Here is a 12,898-nt window from a genome sequence, read left to right as displayed (position 1 = left end):
ACATGATCAGCAGGGCCCCTTCGCCTCCTCAGACACCTGACCACACACACTAGAGCCACACTCACTCCACTCTGGCACTCACAGAGCCTCCACGGTGGACATCCCAGCTCTGCAAAGAGCATCTGGCTTCTAGGACAATCCAATCTTCACTCCTACCCCCTTCCCCTTTCTTTTCTTCTCCCATGCTTCTTATTGCCCATCGAGTCAATGCCAGGTCTGTTTTCAGTTGTCTATAAATATAAAGTTGGCCAAGAAATGGCCTCTGCCCCAGAGGCAGAGACTATACAAGAGACTATAGGCATTCATTTGCTGTCATTCACTTGCTCCTGTTCTCTGCCTGGAACAGAAGTGTTCTGACTGGAACACTTCGAAGACGCAACTTAAATTACACTTCTTTGGTTAAGACTTCTCTATTTTCACTTCTCAAAACACACCACCAGAATGAACTACTCCCTCCTTTGAGCTCTCAGATGACTCAGTCTGGGCATCCAGGAGAGCTGTGACCATCCTCAACCTTGTGTCAAAGGGAGGTGGGCTCTTGTGCTCAGCCAGAAACTCCTTCAGGCATGGGGCCCCAGAGTTAGCAAATAAAAATATGTAATGCCCAAGTACATTTGACTTTCAGAAAAACAATGAGTAACTTTTAGCATAAATATGTACCATGCGATATTTGGGACATACTTAAACTAAAACAGTATTCACTATTTACCTGAAATTCAGTTTTACCTGAGCATCTTATATTTAATCTGGTAACCCATCACAACCACCTTGGTCATCACTGGCATGGCCTTTATCTCTCTGAAAGCTAATTTTGACCCTATCAAGAGAAGTGGGAGGAAGAAGCAGGGAGAAAGATCTTGGCTTAAGCTAAAAAAGTCTTTCTATAGGGGCACCTGGATGGCTCAGTTGGTTGAGTGTCCACCTGCAGCTCAGGTTATGATCTCACATTTGTAGGTTTGAGCCCCACATTGGGCTCTGCACTGATGGCTCAGAGCCTGGAGCCTGCTTTGAATTCTGTGTCTCCCTCTCTCTCTGCTTGTTTGTGCTCTGTCTCTCTTAGTCTCTCAAAAAATAAAATAAGGCGTTAAAAAAAATTTTTTAAGTCTTTCTACAGAGTTTACATGGAGGCAAGGATATGTCTCCTCAACTCCATGCCTTAAGCAGAGGCCAGAAGAGCACAGGGTGGAGAGAGTGGCAAGGAAGGGGGCTTAGGCTCCCCTAAAGGCATGCATTAGGCAACCTTCAGGCTCCGTTCTAGCATAGTATGCTCTGGTTACCATCAGCAACAGAGGCAGTGACAGAGTTGGGACAGAGTGGGAACAGAGTTCAGACTCCCAGCTGGCCCCCAAGCCAAGAGAACCAGCAAAATACCCACTTGTGCTCCCATACAATTTGAAGGATATTTTGGAGAGGGAAAACCCAGACTCTGTTAGGTTCACAAGAGGCCAATCATGTGATCCAAGTGAGAGGTAGTGAGACCCAAACAGGAAGAATTCCTCCAGGAATCCTGAAGAAACAGAACGAACAGGACTTGGTAGTTAAAGGAATTTGGGAGGGACAGTGAGGTATGGGAAAGGGCCTCAGGGGGAGACTGAGGTTACTGGCTGGGGTAGCAGCTGAACATTGGTGCCATTAACTAAGATGGGCACTGCTGAACAGGGAGCAGGCTTGCAAGGGGTGAAGAAGCTGAAGATCTTGTTTTTGGATCATTGAATTTCAGATTCTTGGGGGACACCCAGGCATTGATATGCATTAGGTGCTTGGATACAGGGGCCGAGAGAACCAGAGAGGGATCTGGGACAGAGATACGGATTCTGTAGTCTACATATGGGAATTAAGGCCATAAGAAGGAAGGAGATGATCCAGCAGCATAAAGAATAGGGAGAGAAGAGGCTGTGGAAAGAGCACTGGGAAGGTGAGGAACTGGAAAAGAACATTACCCCAGAAGTCATGTGGATCCTTTTTGGTCTTTCCCACTCAACTGTGAGGGCCTCAAGGGCAGGAACTAGATCTGATTATATGCTGTGGCCCCACTGCTCTGCACTAGGGCTGGTTCAGAGTAGACCTCATACGATGTTTGTTGAATGACAACAGGAATGCAGGAACGAGTCCTCATTCTCCCTCTTTTCTTCCTTCTCCAGATTTGGGGAATATGAAAGCAATGAGGAAAGGAGAGACAGAGAGGTCACTAGATATTCTGAGTGATGGTATGATTAAACCAAGACCTTCCCTAACCAATATGAAATGAAGTGATCCAGATTTGAGTACACAGAGTGTGGACTGTGTCCCGATAGATTTCCCAGAGGGGTAGCCGGCTAAGGAGGTACTGTTCATGACCCCTGGAGCCATATAGAAGAGTGAATGGTCATGGGCTCTGAGACCCTTGGGCTCAACACCTCTCTGGGCCAAGAAGCCCTAGGAGGTAGCAGCATGCTTGGATTGGAGGATTAGGATACTGGGTTTCCATCCATCCACAGATTAGCCCAGCTTATCTGCCTATCTCTTCTTCTTCCCTCTCCAGGTAAGAAAAAGGCAGCAGCACTGTTTGACAGCCAGGCCCCTATTTGCCCCATCTGCCAGGTCCTGCTAAGGCCCAGTGAGTTGCAGGAGCATATGGAGCAAGAACTGGAACAGCTGGCCCAGCTGCCTGCCAGGTAAGCCACCCCTGGGGGAGCCTGCCTGCCAGAGGGTTCCACTCAGCATTCTGGATGCCAGGTCCCAGGAACAGCCACCTGGCCTACAGCCCAGCCTCTAGGTAGAAGGCACAGCCTACTGTTGTTCTCCTCTACTCTGCTATCAGTCCCCAGATCCTGCAGCTGAATGGTGATGCATTTCCCTTCTTGCTGTATTTTCAGAGATGGGAGGAGAGTGACCCCTCTTCAGGCCTCAGCCTCTAAAGGGCACGAGAGGAGTGGGAAAGGGGATGAGCCACTGCCACGACCCTTGTACTGCCATGCTAAGCCTCAGGGTTAGGGTACCAGAAGCAGGGGCTGGGCCTGCCTGCGGGACCAGAAATGCAGCTTCATGCTGCCTTCCAAGGGAGTAAGCACTACCTTCTCTATCAATCTTGGGATCTGAAAGGTGGCAGTCAAGCTTAGCCCTGCCCCCCGTCCTACCCTACCTCCCTTCTCCCTGCCTGAAGGACCAGGCAGAGCCTCCCTGAGGGCCTTATAGAGGAGCCAGGTTATCAAAGGGACAGAGGAGGGGTACGACAAATTACCCCAAACCTTAGCAATTTAAAGCAGCCACTTCATTATACTCATAGCATCTGTGGCTTCAGGAATCCAGACAGCACAGAGGGGACAGCTTGTGTCTACTCTAGGATGTCTGGGGCCCCAGCTGGGAAGACGCGATGGCTGGGAGCTGGGATCATCTGGAGCCCCCTTCACTCACATGTCTGGTGGCTGATTCTGGCTGTCAGCTGGGACCTCAGCTGGAGCTGTGACCAAAGCACCTACACTTGCCTACTCCACGTGGCCTGGGCCTTCTCATAGCATGGCAGCCTCCGGGTAGCTGGACTGTTTACGTGTCAGCTTAGGGCACTAAAGCAAATGTTCCAGCCAATGAGATGGAAGCTGGATTACCTTTTACAACCTAGCCTAAGAAGTCACTTAATTTCACTGCTGCTGTACTCTATTGGTCAAAGCAGTGGCAGCCCAGCCAGACTGAAGGGGAGAAGATATACACTCCACTTTTTGATGGGAGAGTGGCAGGGTCATATTATAGAAGAGCACGTGGGATGGGAGACATGGGTGGTTACAGCCATCTCTGGCAAATACGGTCTGCTACAGGAGAACAGCCTGCCTCACCACTCCCAACCCCACTCCACATCTTGTTCAGTCCAAGTCACCAGACTTGACTGATCTCCTTCCATCTACCGTCACCTAATCCCCCATGCAGGGTGCAGGTGACCCAAAGGTAAACCAGAACTGGTCCTATGAAGCTCACTGCATGAAAGTAAGGAGAGCTGAGCCATAGAAACCCTGAGAGGTTGAGGCTGCTCAATCGGAAGAACTATAGGGCATGGAGAAAGCACCAACCCAGCACAGAGCAGAGAAGACTCCTAACGGAGGTGAAGCCTGAGCTGAATTTTGAAGGAAGAAGTATTAGTTATCTACTCTGTGTTACAAATTACCCTGAAACCTAGTGTCTATGGACCATCAATTCAGGAACAGCTGAGTTGGGTAGTTGAGGGTAGTTGTGGCTTTCAGCTCAGTCTCTCATGAGGCTGCAGTCAAGATGTCAGCCAAGGCACAGTCAGTCATCTGAAGGTCTGACTGGGACTATGGGAGCGATTCCCAAGATGACTCCGCCACACATGGGTCTTTCCATCGACTAGCTTGAGTTTCCTTATGACATGGCGGCTGACTTCCCACAGAGGAAGTGATCCAAGGGAGAAACTAAGTAGGAAGCCACGATGCCCTTCATGATCTAGTCATAGAAGTCATACACTGTTGCTTCTAGTGTATTCTATTCTCTTCATTAGAAGCAAGTCACCAAGTCCAGCTCCCACTAAGAGAGGAAAATTAAACTCTGTAAGCCCTACTTCTTGACAGGAAGAATATCAAAGAATTTATGAAATACTGAATTTATGAAAATACTGAAAACTATCACAGAAGACTATACAAATGATAAAAATAATAATCTGTACGAACACTCGCTACATGCTAAGTACTTTACATTGCATTATACTTATTTAATCTTCACAATGACCTTCCAGGGTAGGCAATAATTATTAAGTCCATATTACAGATTAGGAAACTGACATACAGAGGGGTTAAGTGGCTTTTCGAAGGTTGCACAGCCTGTAAAATGGTAAAGATCAGATTCAAACCCAAGCAATCTGACTGTGGTGCCATGCTCTTAACCACTCCTGGCACGTGCTTGCGCGTGCGCGCGCGCACACACACACACACACACACACACACACACCTGGGACTAGCCTAGAAGGGGCTGAACATGAAAGAAACATCCTTCCGCTGATGAGTTCCACAGCTTAGCTTTCTGGGAGGGTGTCTGAGTAATTTGCTTCCAATAGAGGACTTCCCCTCAACAAGAAAAGGAACAGAGGCAGAGATGTGTGTAGAGGGCCCTGCAGGGCCATCTAAAAGCAGTGTACCCCTAAAGGCCTGAAAAATGGGGGCCCAAGCTCTCCTTCTGCCTCCTCAGGGGGGACCACACTACAGTCTCATCTTCGTGGCCCCACACCTGCACTGCCCAGGGCATCCACATCTACCCACAGAAGTGCCCCCCCAGCCATGATCCTGCACCATCCCCCCACCCGCATATTTCCTCAGGGCACCCCCTACTTCCACACCCTAATCCCCTATCCATTTCCCCACCCAGAGCCCCCACATCTGCTCTGCCCCTCACGGCTGTGTCTTGCGTCCCCCACTTCTGTGCCCCTCACGTCCAGGCCCAGCCCAGCACCCCCTAACCCCTGGCACGCCCCCCCCCACCCAGTGTCTGACAACCGGACAGCGGGATCTGCACAGCAAGTGAAATTCCCGTCGGATCGATAAAGCCGAAGCGCTGGCGGCGACGGGTCGATGGTTTTATCTGTCTCGGCCCCGCCGCGCCCGCCGCGCTGACAGTCCAACCGGCCGGCAAAGGCGTTCAAGGGCAGCCGCGCCCGCCGCCCCCTCCCCTCCCCTCTCCCACCCGCCCCTCCCTGCGGCCGCTGCGCCCACCGGACTGCAGGCTGGACCGGCCGCTGCCGCCCTCGTGATTTATCTGGATTTTTAATTGGAAAAAATTTGCGAATTAATTGATTTCAGGAACTTGCCAATTAACATTGTAATTGGGTGCGTGATAAATTCCCAAGGAGCGTGTCAGCTCCCTCGGGGCTGAGGGCGCCGCAGAGCCCGGGTACCACTCTGGAAGGGCCCCAGCCTCGGTTGCCCTTGCTCCGCCCCTGCCCGCTGTCTGGGAGGCCTGAGGAGAGAGCAGAGGAAGTTGGGAAAAGATGTGGCACCTGGGCTCCTGAGACTTCTGAGACTCCTCCCTCCTCTCTCCCGCCTGCAGCACCAGGAGCTGAATGGAACCTTTGACACCATTTCACAGACGGGGAAACTGAGTACTGCAGGACGGCGGGGCTTGCGTGTGCCTGGGCACAACGCAAAGGAGGGCATCCCCCATCCATAGCCTATGGCCAGAGACTTCATCCCCATCTCTTCGGTCCTCCCCTTTCCCTTCCACTTCATCCTCCCATTTCTCTTCTCCCTTCTCCCTGCTGCCCTGCCTTCTTGTCCTCTTCTCTCCAATTTTCTTTCTCTCTCACTTACCCTCCCTTTGCGTCTTTTGCTCTCCCATCCCTCCTACACGTTAGCCAGCTCTGGAGCCTATAGATGCTGCTGCAGGGTGGCTCTCCATGGCCTGGGGCGCCTCCCTCCCACAGGCCTGCTCCCCTAGAAGTTCTTTTAGGATGTGCCAGCTGTCCAGGGCCCATCTGCCTCCCTTGTGCCTTCTGCCTCCCTTGCCCAACAGCACAGAACAGCGCCACCCCCCCACCCCCAGGGGGCAGGCTGCTATTTCAGACACACCAGAGGGCTCACACAGAGAAGCGGAGGTTGGGGAGGGACCTTCCAGCTCCCAAACTAAGGCTGGCTGGTTTTCAGAGACACAGGTGAATATGCGAACATGACATACAGGCACACGCACACCCCCACATCCCAACATACATAGATGTGCTCACCACACACACACACCCTGAAAGAACCACTTCCGGCACACTATAATTCCCACAGGTGCACAGGCACAGGAAGAAGAGTCAGAACACCTGTTGGCAAAGCATTTATACTTTTCAAAGTACTTTTACATTTGGGATCAGAGGCTGTGCCACACACCCTCCCTCACCTGGCCCTCTATCTTTCCCTTTCTGCACTGGAGCACCAGTAGACCCCAGGACTCAGCTAGTTAGACTAAGGAGGGTAAAGTTAGATTGAGGACAGATTGGAGGGGGCTTTCGGGGCTGGAAATTTGTCCTAGCTGTAGTGGTGGACTTAGAAGAACATTGGTGAGTCACAGGAAGCTTGATCACATTGCAGAACTGTAGGAGAATCACTCTGGAGGCCAGTGTGGAGCATGAGTTGGAGGTAAAAGCAGGCAGGTGAGGAGGTTGAGCAGGGTCCAAGGGACAGATGATGAGACTGACCTGGGATAGTGGTATTGGGAATGGAGAAGAGGGAATAATGAGAGACTGGTGGACGAAGAAGCAATAAGTGAGCAGGGTACTTACTAGGAAGAGCTTTCTGACCTGGATGACGGGAAGGGTGATGATGGCGAGGAAGCAAGTTTCTGAGGAAAGGAGGAAATAATGGATGGGGCTCTGGGTACACTAAGCCTAAGATGTCTCTGGGATGGTGATGGGGTGGAGACTGGATGTATACAGACAGGCAGCAACATAGATGGGGGCTGAACATTTGGAGGGTGGTGGAAACCAGCCCCCAGACTTCTCTGTGGCCCTCAGACAGGAGTTTCCACCCAGAGAGAGGAAAGAGTCCTGCATGTGGAGAGATTACACAGAGCTGCTAGTGAGACTTAGCTTGGTAAGGCCTGAGCCTGGAGGCTTTTTTCTGGGAGACTTCCAAAGCCACTTTGAGATCTGGCCTGTAAGATGGGAAGCCAGCTCTCTGGTCAGTGCTTTCAAAGGGCTGGAAGGAGCCACAGGGAGGCTGGGTGACTCTAGAGAGGCGGAGTATGGAGACGGCCGTGCCCCCACCCCCACTTAAGCCTTATTTAAGGCCGGCCTCGGTGTTTGGTTGGGTAATGAACTAGATAAACAATTCCCCAAATAGATTAAAACGAAGTGTAACTTACAAAGGCGGCTGGTGATGATGGTTTATTCCCGGGCAGCACACCATTTCTTTATTTCCAAGGATAATTCAGTGTAAATCACCTTAATTAAAAGTGTCAGCCCAGCCCATGAATATTGTACTTAGGAACGCGTTTCCTGGGTCCCAGTTATAATTTAAAACCCATGGATCACTAGGCAGCGAGTGACTGAGAAGGGAGGAAATCATTGGGGGTGGGCTGTGGAAACAGGGAGGGACGGGAAGCAGAGGAGTCGATGGGCTGGGCAGGATCCAGTTTGCCTGTAGCTCTAAGGCTCAGACCTTTCCTTTTGGAGACAGGCTTTTCACCAGACTCCTGTCTCTGGGGGACAAAACACACTTGGAGGTGATTAGGTTGTTGGAAGGGTGTGGTGGGGACTCTTGTTCAGCTCTCAGGAGCTTGAGGTAGTACCAGTCTGACTTAAGGGAAAGGTAAGAGTATTGGCAAAGGGAGAGGCTGGACATTCTCACCCTAGGTGTCCTCATTCCTATTCACCAGCCAAGGAAACTAAAGCCCCGAATCAGTAGGATGCTCCCCAAAGTGGAGAGAGAAAAAGAACTCCAAGCTCTGTCCTCCATCCTAACCCCTGAGTATCTTTAGGAAATCAGTGTGGGCAAATGAAAAGCAGCACTTTGGACTCAGTCAGATATGAACTTAAATCCCAAACCCTACATGGGCTGTGTGAACATAGGTGTCATTCAATATCCATGGGTCAACTTTGTAAAGTTTTTGTGAAGATTAAGGAGAAAACACATATAAAGTACCCGACCCATACCTGTCACATGTGGTTGGTGCACAATCATTGTTCATTCTTTTCTTTTCTGTCCCAACCTGATGCTGCTCAGATAAAGCTCAGACCTCAGGCCAGGGGTCCAGCAAGAACGCTGTCACACAGTAGATGCCGCATTTCTGTACCCGTCCAGCACAGTGCCCGGCACAATGGGATGTCAGTACTCATTGACTGAGTGAAGGAATGCTAAAAGTAATGAACTCAAACTACTTGCTCCTCAAGAGCAGCTCAGTTTCCTCTCTGTATCGCCATTGCCTAGATCAAGACCTGGCAGGGAGCAGGAATACAAGGACTGTTTAGGAACCAAATGGAACTGAATGGAACCTGGTCTGGCTGTCCGTCCCAGGCTGTGATGCCCACACTGTGTGATCAGCCAGGCAAACAGTTCTGTTTTTACACTCAGACCTGTGATGTGTGTATCTATGTGGGTGTGTGTCCACGTGTGTCTGCATTTGTGGATATGTACGTATCTGGGTGTGTGTTGGTGCATGTAGGTGTATCTGTGCATGTGTTTATTATGTGGATCTTGGTGCCTGAGCAGCCCTTCACAGTCTGGGTGACTGTTGTGAAGGTGTCTTTATTTACAACATGTTTGAACCACTGGGTGTGACTGTTGACAGAATTATGGACAGTGGATACGTGTGTATCTGTCTTTATACCAGGGTTTCTCAACCTCAGCACTATTGACATTTTGGGCCAGATAATTCTTTATTGTGAGGGACTATCCCATACACTATATGTTGGTTAATACCTTCTACCCACCAGATGCCAGTAGCAAACTCCCTGCCCCCAGCAGCGATGACTAGAAAGGTCTCCAGACATTGCCAAATGTGCCCTGGGAGACAACTGCTACTTTATCTGAATCTGCCTATGTCTTTGCTCACATATTGGGGTGCCTATGTCTGAGTCCATGGGTGTCCTATGCACTCTGCCTTGGATATGTGTCTATGTGTCTTTTGTGCTTTATGGACACCTCTTTGGGCATGCTTTACCTGACTAGCTTGTATGGGTATCTGTGCAGGGACCCTATTGGATGGGCTGTGTCTGCCTCCTGCACATATCAGCCAGTGCCTCTGTGTGCATGTATTTGTATGTGTGTGTGAGTGCACGTGCGTGAACGTGTGAGCACAGATGTGGTGAGTACAGTGGGGGCAGCAGGGAGGGAGGGACAGGAACAGGGATATTAATGTTTCTGAAGTGGATCTGATTTGATACGTCTTGTTCCATTGTCAGCATCTGTTTAGCAGGGATTTGTAATACTTTGTGGCTCTGGATCACTCATGCTTAGCGCGGGATGTGGCCTTGCATACCAATTTTGTTATTAAACACAGTCCTCGCCTCCCCCACAGCCCATCCATCACTCCCACCCCCGCCCCCGCCTGCTCCGAGCCGCCCACCATATTTCAGGTCCCAGCTCCCGCCCGCCTGCCGCGCCCGATGCCGGAGGGCCTGGGGCTGACAAATTGAATCAGGGGGAGATCATTCCTGGCCTAACGTAGTTTGCTGCGTGTTGGAGGGAGAATTGACAAGAGCCATGTCAGCTCCATCACCCCCAATCCCATAGGAGCTAAGAGCAGGCTGGGGACAGGGGTGGAGGGAAGGGGGCATCCAGGACAAGCGGAATCCTCAGGGCTGATACCAGGAGTCAGGCAAAGCCCCTTTCCTCAGATTCATGGGGGAGCCTACCATGCCTACTGTCTCTAACCCCCTCCCAGGCACCAGCTCTTGCCACTGGCCCCTGATGGAGGCTGAGCTAGTCAGGGCCAGCTGAGGTTGAATGGCCTTGGTAGAGCTTGGCTGAACGGGGCTGGGCTAAGCTGGCTCTGCCTTCTCTTTTTGGGGTCTTCTTGCTATTCTTCTCTTGCATGCCCTGGGCAGCAAGTGGGATAGTCACCCTGTTCTCTTCTTTCTTGGCAGCAAGAATTCCCTTCTGAAGGATGCCATGGCTCCAGGCACCCCCAAGGTAGGTGGACAATTGTGTGTGTTTCCTCCTACCCATCCTAACCTAGGCTTACCCATAACTGATTTCTTTTGAGGAAAAGGAGCTCTTCCTGGATCCCCAGCTGTCTCCAGGGTTTGATCATCAGCCTGAGGCCTAGGGCTGCCCTGTGTACTTGAGAGAGAGAGAGAGAGAGAGAGAGAGAGAGAGAGAGTGTGTGTGTGTGTGTGTGTGTGTGTGTGTGTGTGTGTGTGTAGTCTGAGAATGAGCCAGAATATGCTCATCTGACTTCTTCCTCTTCCAGTCAGAACAGGAGTCAAAGCTAAGAATGACATGGGGGCAGGGGGGACCCAGGCACTAAGGCTGGGGAGACTCCAAGAAGGAAGGTGAGCTGAGCTGTAGCAGGGAAAGAAAAATATAGAAGTGCTGGTCAAGGCAGATAGAGCACAGGCCTTAGAAGCCACACCATGGTGTGTGTGTGTGTGTGTGTGTGTGTGTGTGTGTGTACGCACGAGTATGTGTATATTTTGTCCTGAGGGCAGCAGGGAGCCAGGGAGGGTATTGGGCTCATCTGGGGAGACAGTCTGCCCCTCTAAACAGATACTATGGAAGAGAGGTTTGGGAGCATCTGATGGAGAAAGGAAAAGTGAAGGGCAAGTAACTGGCTCAAAGGACGGGCCAGAGAGGCCTCAGCCAATGACGAGATTTGTACCAAGAACTCCCAGAGGTGGCCACAGAGGCAGATAGTACTGCTTTCCCAAAGGTGATGATTTTGAGGAAGTGGGGACCTGTAGAGGGGAGCTAAACCCTACTCACTAAACCCTTCCTTACCTTTGGTAAGGCAACATCTTTTCTTAAAAGTTTTCACAATGACTTTTAAAGGCAGGAATCCCTGGGCCTTTTTATAGGGAGTGAGGAACAAGTGTTGGCGCTTCCAAAATGAATGAAATCGGCCAGGAGGACTGCACACAGAAGAGAATCTGGAGTCCCCTGCATAGGGGAGTCTAGATAAGGTACAGGCATCAAGAAGGAGGAACAGTCAGGAGTCAGGATGAGCACAGAAAAGCATGGTATCCCAGACTCCTAGGGGAAAAAAGTTCTAAAACATATGGGGTGGTCAGCAGTCAAAGAGAGAAAGTCTGGAGAAGGGGGCCGTTGTGCTGAGAAGTCTTAAAGCCACTGGTGACCTTGAGAGGGCAGTTTGGAGAAAAGGAGTTAGAGTGATAACATTACTTCCAGTGCTTGGCCCAACTCCCCTGTAGGCCTTTAAAAAGGGTGGAAGTGGATTTTGCACCTTCACTCAGGAAATCACTCAACACAGAAAGTTGGACAGAGGAGGGGCAGAGAGGTTGGCCCAGTTGTGGACAGGTATAGGCCCTGCCCAAGGTAGCAAAGTCCTCCTGCCTAAAGAGAAAAGGTGGGGGTTTTCAGGTAGCCGTGGATTATACAGGTGGGGAGCCACACTCACAGAGCATGGCCCAGCCTGCACCATTCAGTGGTTGTGGTTAAGGAAGGTAGGCCATGGACAAGCTGCCAGGTCAGCCACCGCCACAACCACTGACACCTGACACCTGAGTGTGGCTGTCAGGGCTGGGGATTGGACCGCAGTGAGGCCTGTGCTCTAAGGCTAAACACAGATACAATCCACTTCCATACCTAGCCCCCCACGTGTGCAGATGCACACAAGCCAAGGTCAGAATACTCACACAGGAAGTCCTAAAACACATGCAGATCCTCCAACTGCCAACACGAGAATATTGATAATTAGACTCGGAGGCAAAGCCCTTGCTCGCTCAGTTCCAGATTCACACTCATGCCCCCAAAGCTGACCATCCCCTGCCTGTGGCTGAGGCTTTAGGGAACCAGGTCTTGGGTGGAAGGAGCATGAGGTAGAAGGTTCAAGCATGAAACTGAGAGGACAGGGAGAAGGAGGGAGGGAGGGAGAGGAGAGGGCGAGGGGGCCTTAGACAAGATTGATGGCCTCATTGCCATTAAGAAAAAAATTAGCCGGTGGCGGCTATCATATTAAAGGGTGAAGAAGCCGTGAATTATTTTCTTAAAGATCTTATCGCTTACAATGATAATTTTACCTTCCAAAAGGCCACTTTTAATGAGGCGAAGAGCCAGGCAAAAAGTCATGATTTAATGCCGGGATTTTTTTTTCAAAACACATTTTACTGCTTTTTGGTCCATGTTTAAAAAGCGCCAGTGACCTTTTTTTATTCTGCTTGCCCCAGGTGTAATGCTGGGGCCTCTCAGGGCTTCTAACCTAGAGAGAGTGAGAGAGAGAAAGCGAGAGAAAGCACACAAGAGCAAGCTTTCTCGTGGGGGCGGGG

At 50.8% G+C, this 12,898-nt stretch overlaps 1 protein-coding gene across 2 annotated transcripts in view; it reads left to right on the top strand.

Annotated features, from left to right (window-relative positions):
• The window catches only part of RNF220 (ring finger protein 220), a 219,361-nt gene that overhangs the window by 182,621 nt on the left and 23,842 nt on the right, over positions 1-12,898 (top strand). For both annotated transcript variants that reach the window (XM_029949088.1, XM_029949089.1), the window contains exons 2-3: positions 2,522-2,654; positions 10,541-10,586. In XM_029949088.1, coding sequence (XP_029804948.1) covers positions 2,522-2,654; positions 10,541-10,586 — 179 coding nt within the window. The remainder of the gene's footprint in view (positions 1-2,521; positions 2,655-10,540; positions 10,587-12,898) is intronic.

Source organism: Suricata suricatta, chromosome 8 (assembly GCF_006229205.1).
Source record: "Suricata suricatta isolate VVHF042 chromosome 8, meerkat_22Aug2017_6uvM2_HiC, whole genome shotgun sequence".
NCBI lineage: Eukaryota > Metazoa > Chordata > Mammalia > Carnivora > Herpestidae > Suricata > Suricata suricatta.
Note: the sequence above shows the minus strand (reverse complement) of the source record. Positions and strands in the feature narration are given on the sequence as shown.